Source organism: Micropterus salmoides, unplaced genomic scaffold (assembly GCF_014851395.1).
Source record: "Micropterus salmoides isolate LMB-PRFRI ecotype aquatic unplaced genomic scaffold, ASM1485139v1 Ms_hic_scaffold_14, whole genome shotgun sequence".
NCBI classification, from domain to species: domain Eukaryota; kingdom Metazoa; phylum Chordata; class Actinopteri; order Centrarchiformes; family Centrarchidae; genus Micropterus; species Micropterus salmoides.
Window position 1 is genome coordinate 26,342,743 of NW_024040485.1, and position 18,439 is coordinate 26,361,181.

General features: G+C 39.3%; 1 protein-coding gene across 11 annotated transcripts in view; it reads left to right on the plus strand.

Moving 5' to 3' along the window:
• ctnnd2b (catenin (cadherin-associated protein), delta 2b) overlaps positions 1–18,439 on the plus strand; it is a 163,320-nt gene that overhangs the window by 33,094 nt on the left and 111,787 nt on the right. Inside the window, exon 1 of one of the 11 annotated variants that reach the window (XM_038718787.1) lies at positions 15,063–15,228. The exons of 9 other annotated variants lie outside the window; for them this stretch is intronic. In XM_038718787.1, the coding sequence (XP_038574715.1) occupies positions 15,214–15,228 (15 nt within the window). In that variant the 5' untranslated portion in view covers positions 15,063–15,213. Of the gene's footprint in view, positions 1–15,062; positions 15,229–15,483; positions 15,606–18,439 lie in introns of those variants that run through there. One more of the 11 variants, XM_038718788.1, reaches the window with a different exon arrangement.

The following is an 18,439-nucleotide window of genomic DNA, read 5'->3' on the forward strand; positions in this document are numbered from 1 at the left end:
ATATACAGGTACACATACACATACATGCATACATGTACACATGTACACAGTGTGATGGAGCATAGTGCAAAGGATGCTGGAAAAATAAATAATACCTATGACCTTATGACCTGAGGTAGGTGTATTGGTATGCAGTATATACAATATGACATATTATGAACAGCACTGAAATAGAGAATGGTGAATAAATAAATAATAAGTGGAAACCAGTAAACAGGTGGCTGATTAGAAGCAGAGTTACTGGGTTATTGCACAGGAATTGTTCCTGACACTGTGAGTCAGAAATCAGCTGTTCATCAGAGTGATGGCTTGTGGGAAGAAACTGCTTCTGTGTCTGTTGGTTTTGGCGTACAGTGCTCTGTAGCGCCTACCAGAGGGGAGCAGCTGGAACAGGTTGTGTCTGGGGTGAGATGGATCTGCAGTGATGTTTCCTGCCCGTTTCCTGACTCTGGAAATGTATAAGTCCTGAATGGTCCTGAATGGAGATACTGTATTCTTGACTTTGCCAGAATGTTTCTTGATGTTTTCATCAGTTTTAACTGTCTTTCATTTTTGACACTGACTTATAAATTGCGTTCACCCCTTACATGCTATGTTTTCTAGATGAGGCAGTGAACTGAATGGAAAATGGAAATTTTGACCTGCTGCTGGTGCTGTTAGAAAAAGTGAGGGGATCACCAAAGTCATTAGGGTTTCGCCTCTGACGACCATTTATGTCTCTGCCAAATTTAATGTTAATCCACCCAGAAGTTGTCCAGATATTTTAATCTGGACCAAAGTGTTGAACAGATGGACTGTTGCATCGGCATTGCCACCCACAGAGCCACACTACCACTGTTTTTCAAAACTACTTCCAATCAGCTTACTCTCCCATAGGATTAGTACCAATCAACATACAGTAAATATAGAGCAGATTATATGTGATGTTAGTGGGAGATCTCATTATGTTTTTAAACTTAAAGAGGAACTCTACCGATTTTACACATCAAAGTGTGTTTACTGGTCTTGGGGAGTACTACTGCATATGTGACAAAAGTTTAATAAAGCCTTTTGTGGTTCCAGAGGGAGCTGTGTGAAATATTAAATCTGACTCTGGGGTTGGAGACTACACATTTGAAAATGAAAAAAATCTGGGGGTGTGGAGTTCGAAAGAAGTGATTTTAACAGACCTCTGCACCCTGCTCCTCATCTCTGCTGAAGGCTAGCAGCTAAAAATAACATTAGCCGCTGCTATCTCAGCGTTATTGATATTGATCCTGAAGCTGTCCATCATGATTTTGACCATGCGTGTGCAAAACTAAATCTGTGGAGAACTCTTTTAAAGACATGGTAGATATTAGTGCTAATAACCTTCCCAGAGTTGTACTGCACTGACTCAAACCGGCGACTTCGGGTATGGGAGGCTAAAACCCATGGGTCCTAGCGTCGGTCACTAGTACGTCTCTTAAGATGACAGGGAGTGAGCTTTACTCACTGTAAAAGCTAGCTAGCTACCGTTACACCATGAATGTCAGATATGTCTGGAATATGTATGAAAGATTGACGTAGCCAGCGTGTCGTCACCCAATGGTTTGTGGACTACCGTTATGAAGCCTTGATTTTGGCACTGTGGCCGTCGCCATCTTGGGTTTTTAAAACCAGACGTGACTGAATATGACAAAATTTGGACGGGAGGGTCATAATTCAAGCTAATTTTGGCTAGTTTTCAGACAGTGCTGTTAAATTTGCTTTTCCAACGGTGCTGGTCAAATGTATACAGTGCAGTGGATAAGATCAAAGTCCTTTTAAGATTCACCTCTATCCTGATTGACAGGTCACCGTGGTAGCGACTAGGTAACAACTGAGGTAATAAATCAAGTGAGAAGTTGTCTTTTAGTCCAATGCAATCAGACTTCTTTTTCCAACCAGTGGAGTCGCCCCCTGCTGGCCACTAGAAAGAATGCAAGTATAAGGCACTTCTGCATGGGCGTCACTTTTCAGACCCGGAGATTGCCACTTGGTCTGGAACTGGTCTGAGAAGATGTGCTAGTTGCAGCGTGTATTTGTTACAGCGTGGGTGGGTGCACAGATCGAGTGGCTACTTGATACTGTGGACACTGTGTGTGTCCTTGAGTACTACAGGATGTGAGGAAATGTACTCTGAAAGGCAGATGCTAAAGATAGCCAGTGAAAATGCTGAGAGAAGAAAAAATAATGGATTCCGCATGTTTTAGAGTGGAACCTCACAGTGACGACGTAGGACATGTTGACTTGGACACACACACACACACACACACACACAGTGCTTGGGCATAGTAATGACCTTCTAATGAGATTGTCTAAAAAGGAAAAGGCTGGTTGAGGAGAAGACAGAAATGGAGGGAGGGTCAACTATTTGAAGAAAGTGAAGACGAATAGATTGCTCACTCTATCCTCTGCCTCCTTACTTCTTCCACTACAAGCTGGAGTCGTTATATTTCATGCTCCTGCCCCATGGTGAAGTTATTATTATTTTACGCGCCAGTCATTTGTCACTTCCTTTCATACTTGTTTTTGCAGTGTGTAATTTTTCAACAAGTTTGGACTTTTGCCAGTGTTTGTAACCAGACTGTAAAAGGAAAGCAAGGGTGTATTTTTCTGGACTTTCTGAGCCAATGCTATGACACACACATACACACACAGCTTGCTGTTCGTTTTGGTTCATAAAGACAAGGTCAAGCATGAGAGACCAAGAAAAGGACCCACACACACTTGGATACACAGCTATGCACACATGCGGTCTGCAGACACACACGCTGCCAATCAGACTCTTTTGCCTCTGCTGACTCACACCAGGAGATCCCTGCTGCTGTTTTTCCTTCGTTTCCTTCTTCCCACATGAGATTGATTAGCCATTCGACGTTGTATTTATCACATCTGTCAGCTTTTGTGCCCGTGTCGTTCATCATCTCTGCTGTCAACACATCTGCTATTGGTGGAGCGCAGTGTGAAGTCCCAGATATGAAAGAGTTTCATTCCAATGTGAGATATGCCTATTTGAAAAATCTTACATATTGTCATATTGAGTGGCAGATGAAGGGAAAGTGGCACAGGGTATTGATTAGCTGTCTTTTTCTCACAGCCTGGTAGCATTCAATAATCCAGTCAGTTCTAAAATGTTGAATGTGTGGTAAAAATCCTTAAAACGGTTTCATGCTATCAGTAGACAAGGACCTACAGCTGTTTGGTTTTTTTGTTTAAAATATGAATTCAGAAAGTTCATGTTTTTCTCTGGTGCTTTTTGCCATTCTGTTAGTGTTAAATACTCTGATTGCTTTTGACCATATTTACTTAAGGACCATGACATGGTTTTGTGCCAGTAAAATGTAAGGAAGACACTAATTATTGCGCATGCAAATGAGTCAAAACACACGTGTTGGAAAAAGCAGGTGTAAAATCAGTAATAACCAATAAGCAACACTCACAGCAGTAAAGATACATTTCATTATTTAAATTACTTTAGAAGTGAACTCTAAATCAGCGTCCTGCTGTCGTAAATACTCACCAGCACACAAATAAGTATCACTCTGTGGCTGAAAATGGTCCCCAACAAATTAATTTTTTCCTCTTGTTTCAAGGATGTTACCTCTCACATCTTATCCACTGTTATCCATTGCCATGTACAGACATTCATTATCTCCAGAAAATAAATCCCACTGACTTTAGTGATCCTCTGACCGTTCCTCCATCCATGAGGATGACATTTGTGGCTTTGACTGAAATGTCTCAAAGTTCAGATGGATTGCCATAAAATTTGGTACAGACATTCATCTTCCCCTCTGGATGAGTTGTAATCACTTTGGCGATCCCTTAACTTTTCTGCTAGCGTCGTCACTAAAAATTTTATTTAGCTCAAGACTTATGAAAATGACATTCCTGTCATCATTTGTGTTTAGTTTATTAGCAAACATTACCATGCTAAACTTAGATGGTAAAACATTGTAAACATTACATCTGCTTAGCATCAGTATTTTAGCGTTGTCATTGTGATAATGTTACCACGCCGATGTTATCATTTAGCTCAAAGCAGCACAGTCTGTATCTATCCATGCTAGTAGTACTATTAGAATGTACTTTAAATATCATTCTCCATGAGCTCTCCCTTCAACAACACGAAAGTCAGATGAGCTGCATCTCAGCTTATTTACATATGCAGTCTTACTAAATACCCAGCTAAACTGAGAAATTGTGTTGTTAGAAAAATTTGCACCTCCTATGATAATTTGCAGTAGGCTTGGAAAATACCCCCATTGTGATTTTCTCTGCTCACAACTATCAGTAAATTCTGTTTGACACATACAAGACTGCACCCAACCAGACCTGACACGCAATTAAAACTTTCATGGAAAAACCCACAATGAAGATATCGCGGCCCTCGTCAGAGAGAGCAACCATGTGTTCTTGTTCTGTTCATTCCAAAACTTGGAAAGCACAGCGCATTACTGCTTCAATCTTTATTTCCATCATGTTGGCAACATGACCTCCTGCTGGGTTTTTACAAGCCACAACAATGATGCAACAGAAGTAACATCAGATAGAAAAAGAGATGTTGTTGCGTTTGCTGAGAAGAAAACATGACAACTCGTTCAAGGATGCAAAGAAGTTGGTGAATATAAGAGAATTTGTGTTGGGAAAAACTGCAGCCAGGAGAGAAGACAACCAAAACACAAAGAATTAAATCTTTCTAATAGTTAGAAAATGATTATAAAATAGTTTTAAGGTAGGATGTGGTATTTCTGCAGCCTCTCAGCTACATGATTATTCATTTGAATCATGGTGCTTTGTGGAAGTGTGAAGCAGCAGGGAACAGCTTGTCTCAGGTCTGACCTACAACTCGTAGGAATCCAAACTAAAAGCAGTTTTGTTAAGATGTACCTACCTTTATCTTCTCTGTAAACTTAATTAAACTTTAGCCCCTCTCTTCACCTATCAGCACATAATTATATAAATACTCTTGAAGTGTTACCAGTCTCATTCTTTTAATTAACCACATTTTATTGTCATATTTGGTGGCTCTGCACAGTCCATTTTTAATGCACTACTTTCAAAGCTCACTCATTCCATTTAGGATTGGTGTTATGACATGTGAGATGATTAAAAAAACACAGGATTAATAGCTTTTTGAAAACAATAAGCCTTATGGTAATTGTACTCACTCTTGGATGATTCATTATGTTCTTTTATAGGTGTTTTCTTACAGCAGCCCTGCGATAACAATGGGTGCAATCAGGCTTTCTTCCCCCTCTCACTGCTACTCTCTGCATTTGTTTATTAAGGATTAATTAACATTTGCTTAGCATCAACTACCTCATTAAATGACCAAATATAGATATCTTCAAAGTTCACAACAGACTTCATAAGAAGTGGTTTCAAAGGGGATAAAATATTTATTTTGTTTTATATCTTATGCAAGTGGGCATGCAGAGAAAAAAAATTAAAGAATGTTTAAGGCATGAGGGAGAGGAGGGATTTTTTGTGGAATTGTGTGTGCTCATGCTTTTTCATTTATGAAAAATGAAGTAATTTGATGCTATATTGCATAGTGGATCTCACCTCACTGCCCAATGAGTGTCTAACTGCAATTTTATGGTCTGAGGAAGCTAGCTGGATGCTAATCAAAGTTACACAACGTTGCCAAGCAAGTTAAATTCTGCAGTTTGTCATGTCTTTTTCACACGTAGCTAAGGGCTTGTCTATCAAGTAAATTTACATACAGCAGCAATCACACACACACACACACACACACTCACACTGGTGCTGACCAGAATGGGCTTCCAACTAACAACTGTGCTGTAGCTAAAGTTCATAAAAAGCAACATGAGAAAGAGATTACAAAAAAAGAAAAAGAGTTACAGGCATCCAACGTACTACGCTCGTAATTTAGTGGGCTTCAACTGAGGCTTAATGTTCACACAATTTCTCTTGACCTTCCTTCAGTATTACAACATTAGTTCAACATCACCCAGCCTGCTAGCCACATTAGATAGACTGAACGTTTACCTTCCAAGTTTTACATTCGCACACGACACATGTGCACTTTTTAAAGATAATGGCAGCAGATTAGCAACCACAATTCTTAGTAACATTTTGAAGCAATGAGTCCTTGATTTCAGACAGTAGTAAAAGCAGCTTCTCATTTCTATCCATCAATGATAACCGTCGTTGGCTCTAGCTAATAAAGCCTAGTTGCTGACATGCTAATGCAAGCAGTTTACATTAGATTAGATAAACACACTAATCTATTCATTTCGTTTGAAGTTTTTAAGACTTACGACTCTTTAATTACAGAGTATCGCTTACAGCACCATGTACATAACTTTAACATCCACAGCCTCTAAGTTATGATTGGACAATCACTAAATTTGGCGAATCATCAAATCATAGGTACATGTGCATATATATTTGCATGCGTGTGTATTTCACTTCTTTGATTGTTAGCTGTCTGTAGCTTGAACTGGAACGTAGTGGTAGGGGAAGCAAAGCAGTGCATTGTGGGTAGGGCTAGGAAAGGTCAACAGTTTTCTAATTGTTGGCACTGCTACCTGCCACAGCAAGAAAAGAGTGTGTGTGTGTGTGTGTGTGTGTGTGTGTGTGTGTGTGTGTGTGTGTGTGTGCGTGTGTGTATGTGCGTGCGTGTGTAGGCTGCATTATATTATAGAAAGCTGAGCAGACGGTTGACACTATGAAGGAAAAGATACTGTACTGTATATTTGATGAGCATAAGTCTGTTGCTGATTATTTTATTACAGGCAAATGAAGAAAGAGACAGATGCTGCAACACAGTCAAAGCCAGGATTTCAGTTCATGCATTAGTGAGCACTGAGGATTTCAGTTCTATTTTCCACTTTTTTTCTACTTTTTCCAGCACCATCCTTCCTCAGATACCCAACATTCATATTCAAAGGTGGTATTTGAATATCTATGTTTGGTGTATCATTAAGGCAATATTCTCGATTCTCTCTATTTTCCTCCTCCTATAACAAAGTCTCGAGATGATTCATAACTTTAACATCCACTCAAAATGTTCTAAATTTCAATACCCACAGTAGTTTCAATAGTTTTTTTTCAAATCACAATTATATAAAAGCTTGGACCTTGCACCTTAGACCTTTTCCTGTACCTTGCAAGCTGACACATAGCAAATGCTATGGTCCTCCTCTTTATGTGCTGTAATCATTGAATAAAGGGAATTATTGTAACTCAAATTTATAAAATTTTAATTTACTGTACTTTGTATTACTTCTTGGTTTATATCTTCTATATTTAACATAAAATATATTTTTTTATTTACCTAGGATATTTGTTCCTGGTCCTTGTGAAGGCCACAATTATCAGGTCATCAAGTTCAAGTCCAATGCCATCTGCTTATTTAATAGGAAACTAAATAATTAAATGTACAGAAACAAGGATACTCACAAAAAATAGTTTGAGGTAAATAGACAGAATGGAACAAAATGGCATATAGTCAAACAAAAGTGTGAATTAATATGTGCATGCCAAGCCACCAAAAACATCTTTAATGTATCTAAACTGGTAAGCTGAGCGACCATTCACGAGCTGGAGTAGCTTTTCAGACAAGTCAGGTCAAGTCAGGACAAGTCAGACAAAATCATACAAGTGAATCAGCACAGTGCACAAACTAATGTAGTTAGTTAACAATGTGCTCCTCGGACTAGCTAAAAAGAGACACATCCTACAGACTCTTTAAATTGGATCGCTCTTACTACCGGTGTTGTGTGGGCTTGCCCCTCCACCACTGAGCCAGTTCAGAAAACAGGTTAGCAGTGGTAGGGTAACAAGGGAAGTTACTAGAGGGGATTGTGGTGTACAGCACAGATGTAGTAAGTTTGGAAAAAACAGCATTCTCAGTTAGATCCACGCTCTACTAAAAACAGTTTACCTACTGAACTGCAAGAGTGCACTGATTTCTTAACTTTTAAACATAAACTTAAGACATGGCTTACGGCAAATCAAACTTAACAGCCGCTATCCAAACATCTGTCTTCAGCACTTTACGTCACTTTTATCATCTATTTATGTATTATCTTGTATTGTATTTTTCTTGTAGTACTTGTTTACGCACTTGAGTTTTATTGTGGTGTTTTTCTGTTATTTTGTTATGTCCATTCTTGTGTTGCTCTTTGCCTCTGTGTTCTTCTTTAGGTTTGGTTAGTTGATCATTGGTTCCTTGTTCTGTTCTTGTTTGGTTTTATCTGTCCTTGTGTATTGTTGCTAGCTTTACTTTCTGTTTTATTTTGTAGTGATCAGTTTCATGTGTTTTTGTCTAGCTTTGTTTCCTGTCTGCTTGATTGCTTATGTGTCTCACCTGTGTTAATTGCCCTGCCTGCCTGCTTGTGTGTGTGTGTGTGTATGTGTGTGTGTGTTTGTGTGTGTGTGTGTATTGCCCTCAGTTCTGTTTAGTCCTTATGGTGTCATGATCTTATGCTGAGTGTTCCTGCCTGTTCTTTGTTTCATGGATTATTCCTTGATTATCAGACTTCTTTGCATTTTGGATTTGTTCCCCGTTTGGATTACTCTGTGTTTCTTGGATTACCCCTTTTGTTTGGACTCATGTAAGCCTGTTTAGTTTGTTGAAATAAATCTTTATTTTAACTGCAACCTTCTAGCCAGTGTCTGCATATTGGGTCCACACTCCTGTTTCCCTGCCGTTACACCCAGCCTGCCTGATACTGATGATATTGGGCAATAATTTGTTACAACCTGCCTGGATGAAAATTAGCTTATTAGCTAACACCGGTATATTTACATTGAATTGTAAACCGCAGTGTTTAATGTCCATTGTCCCTGGTAAATTATTACAGCCTTGTGTGCATAACTTTATCATGTAGAGGTCGGCCTTATGGTTGGAAAATTCACTTCTGAGAATTTGCAAGGCAAGAAATCAACTGTGTAGATTTTGAATATTGGCAATTTTACAAAAATTGAGAAGCACCTGTGAGGGTAGCTAGCAAGCCATCCAGCCATGTTCTACAGCCAGCTGACTGTAGAACATTGTCTAAAGTAAAGGCTTATCTCTCCTACATTTATAAAGTGCATATTAATAGCCTGTATTTTCTTTTTTGGAAAAGATAGTTATTAATAATGGCTTATTTAAATTAGGCATATTAAGAAACTAAATATATTCTTGATCACTGATTAATTCTGTTAAAATTGTAGTGCCCCTTTCAAGCCTTTTTACATTTATCAGCTTGAATTTATGCTGTGAATGAAACATATTAGAGAGTGATTAACTGGTGTATGTTATGCCAGGTTGGCCCTTGAGTGATAACCTCATTGCACTGATTAACAGCGGTTATTAAAAAAGGACAATTATTGTATGGCTGTCTTCAACTCAGGATTTTCCAACAACTATTATTTGTGACTACACCATTATGTGAATACCTGCTAAATTCAGTACTTTACACTAATTCTCCAAATTATGCCACTTAGGCATTTTTTGAAGCAATCATAGATCCAGTGCCTTACATCTGAATAAACTGATGCATTTTGAAATGATTCTAGCGATTTATCAATTTATCTTTATGTTCTATTTACTAGCCATCCTATGAGCATTCAGAAGCAAATTTTGATGAAGGATCCAGCTTCTCTTATGGTGGAAGTGGCTTATTTTCTTGCAATATAGTAAACTTTTAGCATCACCTTGCTGGAAATCATGATGGACGTTTTTCTTTTATGAAATTAGCAGAGTGTAGAGTACAGCTGTAAGTAAGCTTGAATGTGGTGTTTCTGGATCCACTGAGCACAACACCCACAATCATTCTGAACAGCAGTGACGGAAAGCCACTTAGTGAATGCACCTTAATGTCCAGATGGATGGGCACAAAATGATAATGGACAAAGGAGAGGTTGACGTTTCCTTGGCTGTGAGTGTCGTATTGGCAATTTATCAGATTTACAATGTTGCCTACCCAAGTCAACTGAAGAAAACATTCTCATTTTTGGAGTCATTTATCTTGAAGCTTGGGACTCCAACTACCAGAGCACCAATAGCTGTGCAGAGGGTGGGAAATGCACTTTGTGTCCCTTTGGTATGTCACTTTAAATGGAGCTGGGCATTTGTTTTCTCTACAAAATGGTGAAAGCAGGTTTTTGGGCCAGCACTTTCAGGTATAGCATCATTGTTCTTTTGGACATATAGATGTCTGACAGTTGTCATGTTTTATGTTACACTGTTTTTTCTTGATGGTTTGGTCTTTCAAGTTTTAAGGTTTGCATATATGAATTTGTCTGCACTTGTTCAGGAAACTACAGATCTTGAAAAGCAATTAATTTCCTCTAAAAGGGCATTAGAGGTATTAAAGTATCTTCTTGACTGCTGTAGTTTTGTAGTCGCAGTGTTAGCTTCACAAGGTTTTTGTGTCTGATTGCTGAGACAATATAAACCGATTGACTAAAAATAGATAGTTTTAACATTAAGGATTTTGTACTCAGGTTTAGTTTCAATCAGACCTTAGCAAAGTAGCACTGCCACTACTTGTATTATATAATTACATATAATATATAATACATCTAGATCATAGCTTTCTAATTTATTTTTTATTATGTATGTATAACAATGTACATATGTCAATGTGTCTATAGCTGGCAAATGTATTCAGTGTTTTCTGACTTTTAGTATGAATCCACAAGACCTCAAGATTTTAGAGATCTATGTTCCCCCTGTGAATGATTTTATGTTTGTTTGTAGGTCCATTGGACATTTTTAATACTTGTCTGTAATTGAATGAAGTAAAAAGATGTCAAACAGCCAACAATTATGTTCATGAAGTTTTTTTTCAACCTACCCATAATTTGATTTTAAATGCTTAAAGAACCATTTATTCTTAAAAATTACAAAAGGACCATTTAAAATAGGTTCTTTAGTGAGCCAATTAAGAATTTTCCTAAAGGAACCATTTTCATGAACATTTTTGATGATCCTTTGAGGAACCTCTGGGAGTTGTTTATATTGAGATGTAGGTGAGTGAGGAATGCCAGGTGAGAGGAATGAGGTAGTCGCAGGGCAGATGGGAGTGGCAGGATCTGTAATGACAGGAGAAAAGTCTCCAGGCATCGGATGGACAAGTAAAGAATTAATGTTAAAGGGGCCTGGGAGAATGGAGAGTGGGACAGAGAGGTGGACATTGTGACAGGCAGTAACACAGGGACTAGAGGTTTTGGGGCAAAAAAGGAGAAACACGTTTCCAAAGTTGTCTTATTTATATGTTGTGTTATTAGGTAGCTTGATAATGTATTCAAATTTCCCTTTTTTGTCTGACCAGCAGTACAAAACCTAAATATGTTCAATCAGACACGACAAAGCAGCAAATCCTCACACATGAGAAACTGAAACAAGTAAATGTTTGACACTGGAAAATGACTCAAACCATGACTCAATAAGCAATTCATTTTCTACCAATCAACCCATCGGTTAATCGGCTAATTGTTTCATGCATAATTTCTTGTCCACGCCAAGTCCATACAAGTCAGCATCCTTAATGACACGAGTGGAGCAAAAACACCCCTCTGGTCATTTGGTCCATACATACATACGTGTGGACTTTAGGAACAGTACTTGGGTCATGTCTGGTGAAGTCCACAAGAACACAAGCACAGACAGGAACACTGATTTTTTTAAAAACAAACTAAAAAGGCCTGTTGCGATCCTGTCCAATTTTGTCCTTAAATTTGTTCTTGAATCCATTTAGTGAAACAGTTTCCGCTGAGGACAGTAAAGCTTTTATTGGGCAGAGCTGCTCATTTTTCTTTTCTCACCTGCAGATACAGTGTGCTTTTTTTGGGGGGGGGGGGCATCGATTGGCAATCCTCCCAGCAACAGGCAATAAACTGAGACAAAAATAATAAGGCCACAAGGTGTTTCAATGTGATTAAAGCAACAATGTTGAGAAAACTCCAGAGAACTCTTACCCTTTAGACGTTTACCTCATGTTTTGTGGCCTTGAGTTTTTAGCATCCTCAAGGTTTCCATTTGCCCTGCAGTCTGAATAAACTATTTCAGCACAATGGGCTCAACGAAGATGCTCTGAATATTTTAGTTGTTCATAATTCACGTCCCTAACCCTGTGCTTAAAACCAGTTTCATTGCTGTTATACGGTGGGGGGTTGTGGAAACACAGACTGAGGTGAGGAGAGGAATTAAACCCCAGATCCACAGCCACAGTTATCGGGAAACAAGACAAATCTGTCCTGTTTGGAATGAACATTTAAGTAGTTTTGGTATCTGGAGAGTGCTATATCTCCTCGAATCTGTCTTCCCCCTCACTGCTTTTCAGTCAGCTGAAGTCTTCTTCTCCTTTATCTCATCTCACTTCTCTCTCCCTGCTCCCCTGGTCTCCATCTTTCTATCACACCCCACCTTCTCGTTTCTTGTTGTTTCCCTCTGCCTCTGGGACAACTCTGTTACAAACTGGATGTACCTAGTCATTTACCGGCCTAAAACAATAGCGCCAGACAGCAGTGGTCTTACAGCCACCGTGACATTTTCTCATTGAACAGGCTGCCTTCTGAAACAACTAAATGCCAGGCAGACACCACGGGGCACAATTAGACTGCTTTACACTGGAGAGAGAGGGGGAGACTGCTACAGCTACACCACAGACACAAACATACAGACACACACACACACACACTGCAAATTTGCTCCCCATGTAGCCCACCATTGTCCTACAGTCATTTATTTTACTTTACTAATTGCTTTAATGGGGTTTTCAGGGGCCAGCCTGTTCCTGTAAGCTAGTGGCTGCACACTAACTCTCTATCTGTCTTCCCTCTGTCTCCGTTAATAAGCTCAGATTGGAGCTGAATCTTTAGTAATGCAATCAGTTGACAAGCACTTGATTGTACAACCTGCTCATGAAGACATAGTTAATTGTTGTCCTTTTCGCTTAATTGCTTAACAAGCTATGATTACTCACAGACACACACATACACGCATGTACGCCAAGCTGTTATGGCTGCCCACCAAAATGTAGTGCAGTATGAGTCAGTACTCATTTCTATTGTAAAACCTTAGACAGTCATTTTGCATATATTATCCCATTTATTACAGATCACTTTTTAAAATCAGTTCCATTTACTTGCGTACAGTATGATAATCATTAACCACACTCCTGAAACATGTTTAAGTTGTACAGCAGTACACCAGTTCAGATGAGATCTTGTCACCAATTTTACACATAAATGACAGTCCTATAAACTCAGCCATTTCTAAAATGTTTTCTGTGGCTCCAGAGTGGCGTTGTCAAGTCTGAGAAAATAACCTCTGGTGATGATGTCAGGGTTATGGGGGATTACGGAGCTTGATCCATACTAGGGACTAAAAGTCACGATATGTCAGCCAATGAGAATTCTTAGCTACCTACAGATACAATGGGAGGGTTAGAACGTCGATTGGCAATCCTCCCAGCAACAGGCAGTAAACTGACAAAAATAACAAGGCCACAAGGCGTTTCAATCTGATTAACTGGGACTTTTCTAATGTGACATTTAATTCCATTCTCATTATTCTACATTTAAATTGAGACTTTACACAGTTGTTGCCCCTCAGCATTTTACATCCTGTGAGGGCTGAAATGTTGAGATGGTCAAGCTGATCCGGTTTTAGCCAAACGCTCAGTTTATGGCCCACTTATCTCTGTGATTAAACCTGTGTTCAGTCAGTCTGCAGCTAAACAGCCACGTAAACTGAGCCAATCCAAATTTGAATAAAGAAATGACTGGAGGCCGAAGCTTTTGCATGTGCAGCATGTATCTGCTTCGATGTCATGATAGGTTTTGTTAGACTGTACCATCCAGGGAGTGGGAAGTGGACAAATCAGATCAAAAACAAAGAAAAAGAGATTTCATGCAGCGTAAACGGGCTGAAGAAGTTATTCACAGGGCTTCTTGATGCTTTAGGAAGCGACTGTGGCACCTGTTGGGAAGCTATGGATTTGCAGTCAGACTGCATCTGGGTAAGAGGTTTTTTTATGTGAAGCTTCACTAATGTTCACATATTTGATTATTAACTTGCTGTATATGTTTTTAATTTAAAAAGTAATTGTAAATGCCTTAAGGGCTAGTTGGTTAACCACTGTAGCTGGTGGTTTGCAACTTGCAAAGTGAGGTTCCTCCTTCATTATCTGGTCAAAAACAGATTAAAGCCCTGGATATACTTGCTTTTAACTACGCGTTCCCGTACGCAAGATGGCTGCCATGCGTATCCTGCGTTCCTTTGGAGCGTTTACGTCGCCGACACCTGTCTACACCTACACATTGTTAAAAAACAAATATATCCAGGGCTTTAGACTGCAAAAGATCCCTCTTTTGTGGAATAGTTTGTAGATTAGCAGAGTGGGGGTTATATTGAAGGTAAAACACAGCAATATGGTTTCTTCCCTTTTGGACATTTAACTGAAGCTTCTATCCAAAGCAACTTACAATTGCTATATATGTCAGAGGTCACAAGCCTCTGGAGAAACCAAGAGTTAATTGTCTTGCTCAGGGACATGTTGGTGGATGTGTTGCAGGGGGGAATCAAACATGTCAACAATCAAACACTTAAGGCATGTGTCTTATCCACTGTTCCCCCACCATAAGACTATTTGCTTCTGGTCAGTGGCTCAATTTTTAGCTTGAGGAAGAACAATTTGTTTGTCTAGGCTTTTTGGATATGGCCTGCATGTGTATGATTGTGTGTATGTACTATAAATCTACTGTTTTAAGTGCGTGTGCCTCGTCTAATGCCCCTGCATGATTTTCAGTGGCTGGGGGGAGGAGGGAGGGAAGGGAGAGGTGCAGATGGTCTGGTGGTTAGAGAAAAAAAGGGAGGCAGAGAGAGAGAGAGAAAGAGAGAGAGGAAGAGATTGACCGGCGAGCGGCGGGCTTTCTTGGCAGGGTCGGCCGGTGGGAGGGCCCATTGTGATGCAACGGTGCATAAATAATGCCACGGGGCTCCTAAATGCTCCGTTGCCAAGGGGACCTTTGTGCCTCAGTGAACACCGTGTGTGCGTTTCATGGCCCCCGAGGAGGGAGAGAGAAAGAAACGGAGACAGCAAGACAGAGAGAGGCAGTCAGCTCAAGTGACACTTGTAGTCTCTCTCTCTCTCTCTGTCGCTTGCTGTGTTTGACCCGGGACAGAGGAGGGGCGCAAAGAAAAAGCGGAATACTCTGTGATTTTGTGTCTCTCTGTGAAGTATGGTCCATGTGAAGGTATGTGCGCTCACTGGTTTCTCTTATCTCCTGATTTTATTCTTGTTTTGTCGCTTTTTGACACCAGTTTTTCCCCCAGATTGCATTCCTTCATGGTCTCTTTGCGCCTTCCTCTGCAGTAACAGGTGTCTGCCTGTCAGCCCTGAATTGGAGGCAGCAGAGATCGGATGGACGGAATGGGGGGGTGGTGGTGGGAGGAGGAGGAGGGGGCGTCGCTTTTGTTTGGATGTTTTCAAGAAGCCTTTAAAACTGAATTCTCACGGCTCGACATCCAGCGCTCAGCTCCAGTCTGTGTTCTCAGCTGTAGGAGCGCCAAAACAAGAAAACAAAACAAAGAAAAACACGAGCGTTTCATCTATACCTTCATCTGCCTCGAAGTAGGTTGTTCTTTCTCGGGTTTTCCCATTTTCTTTTACATCAGCTGATGAGGGAGTTTAAATAGATTCTGCTGCAAGAAGTCAGATCAAGCAGGGAGACGAGTACGTGCGCGGCTCTCTCGCTAGTTTAGCTTGAGACGTAAACAGAAATTTCTCAGTGATGGCGTTGGAGCAAGTGGCTGGTTTGTGTTTGCATCAAATTATTACAGCTTTTATCTTCAAACGTGCCTATAAGTGATGAAATCATAGGCGCTAAAATCCTCCGTGTGTTTCTTGCAGAGGATTGGCATGCTTAAACGTTTAAGTAACAATGTGGTGATTGATGCTTGGCCACTAAGTGAGAAAACAGCGTTAGCGATCATATCACATGACTTTTATTTGTGCCCATTTCAAAAATGATTTATCCTCAGCTCAGTAAATACAGCCAACACAGCACAGCGGATGTAGCCAGGTGATGATGTTGGTGCTATTTCTGCAGAGCAGCTATATTTCCATCCACAGTGCAGATAAACGCATCCATGTATCATTATGTTGAGCCAGTCTGCATATTGCTCTCACTGTTTAACAGTAGTCACACCTGAGATACTTCACAGCAGAGTGAGTGTGTGAGAGCATTGCAGCAGGTTAACATCAACAGTCTGTTGACTACATTTTCTACAACGGTTTACTCTCTGCAACAGAAGTTACATGTTGTATTTTACAGCAGAACCTACTTACTGTATAATATGCTGTTTGGCTGTTGCACTTAACTGTGCTATGAAGTCCATGGGAAACTTTCTATAACCCTAGCAATGCTATGGGTATATGTGTCCACTCCGTGTCACAGCAGCAAGCTTTAATTTATGTGTGGAAGTTCTGTGTGTGTCTACAGGCTGCATGCACAATCTGCAGAATCCCTGCAAATGCATTTATGCAGTGTGTGCACATTTGCATATGTATGACAGACATGTTTCTTTATAAGCGTGTGAATGTGCCTGCGCGTGTGTGTCCAGTTACCATTAATAATGAGACAGTGGTGCATAATTAGAGTGAAATTTGCAATTTGATTTCTTAACTTATTACATTAATGATTCATTATAATGAAATTGTATCATCATGGTGGAAGCCTGGAGTTGCCTCGGGCATCATCAGAGTTTAAGCTCCCACGGACCAGCACTCGGCTCTCTGTTAGTATTCACTATAAATCACTATAAGTAAAGTAAATGTTCTTTCATGCTGGGAAATGTGTGTTTCCATGATATTTTGAGGGCATTTCAAATGTTAATACTATTCTAAAGTTAATTTTACTCTTGTGCAAACAGAGCAGTCTGACTTTTTATTTACTTTTAATCACATGTAATTGCTTTCTGAATGTAGGGAGCTTAGTTTGGCTGGGAAAAGCCACAAGGGCTGAGTGATAGATTTACAACAGATTTGTCACGCACATTTACTGTTTGAGCACGACATAGTCCAATGTGTTAAGTGTTTTATTTACAGAAGAATGACGGTAAAAAAGATTCTATTCTATTTCTAATGCATGTATGTGTGCTTGTGTCACTTAGAAGAATTACTGTCATGTGCGATTTCAAAACTTTTGTTTTTTGAAATTGACCGTCAAATCAAATGAAATATATCAAGATCCATTCACTTACAGATCCACAATTTAAAGTTTTATAGCTTTTAGATGAGCTCATATCTTTTTCAGAATAGCTCCTCTGTATTCATGCTGCTTGTGGAATACTGATTACTGATTGATTAAATCACTCGATCTGACATGATATGTTGTAATTCCATCACTTTTGTTGTCTGGAAACGCACCAGAAAACTGTCAGAAACCAATTTAGGATGTAATTTATAATTTCAGCACCAGTGCTCTAGAGTATATATGCACTGTATGCTCTTAATTTGGTTTGAAACAATCCGCAATACTGTTGGATTCATTTGTTGTTGGGTTTTTTTTTTTCACAAATTGGTAAAAATCAGTTGTGCTTAATCAGCTATAATGATCACAGCAGCAGACACAAATACTGTAATCATCTGTTGGTTTGTTTGTTTATCAGTTAATTAGTGGTTATTCGTCATGCATTGAACAGCATAAATTAAGTGTAAAAACAATGTGCCTCATGGAAGAACCGCTCATAGGAACAGATTTCTTCGTAAATTGAACATACAAGTCATTCAGCAGCAACGTAATTCCTGATAAGTTCAGACCTGTGAAGTACAGATAGTCTGCCTTTCTTAATATTTCCTGTATGAATTTGAATGCCTTAATCTCACAAATAAAACTGAAATGAAACTATACGAAAGGAATAATTTGTTCACTTTGTTAGTATGATGATGTGCATCATGCCTTGCCAGTTTGCTGAAAAGTCTGGCATTTATCAGGTTTAAGTTAAGTTTGTGTGATTTGGTGGCAAGCCTCACTGAAAAGTGAAAGAGATTTAGGTTAAGAATTTGTGCATGAGTCCGGTTCCATCAATCAGTTTTTTGTACATTTTCAGTAAAAAAAATTCTTTCGCAAAATTTCTGGAAATTTGTTTAACATTTGGGCCACATTTGGATGAAAATTTTACAAATGAGGGTGATTGTTGAAGATTGGAGCATTATAGGAGAATTTTCGTTTTGTATATGTGCTCCTTCAGGAGTTAAGAGTAACACTAATACCTGTCGATTTACTCTAACTTTCAGCATTCAAGGTTTTATTCTCCTGATTCTAAACAGCAAGAATTTCCACAGTGAAGCATGGTATCGTCTATAGGTGACCAAAATGTGTATATTCAACAGTTCATAATACTCAACTTAAATGGAAATGTTAATTTTATAAATGTATTATATTAATCAGTCAGTGCATTTAT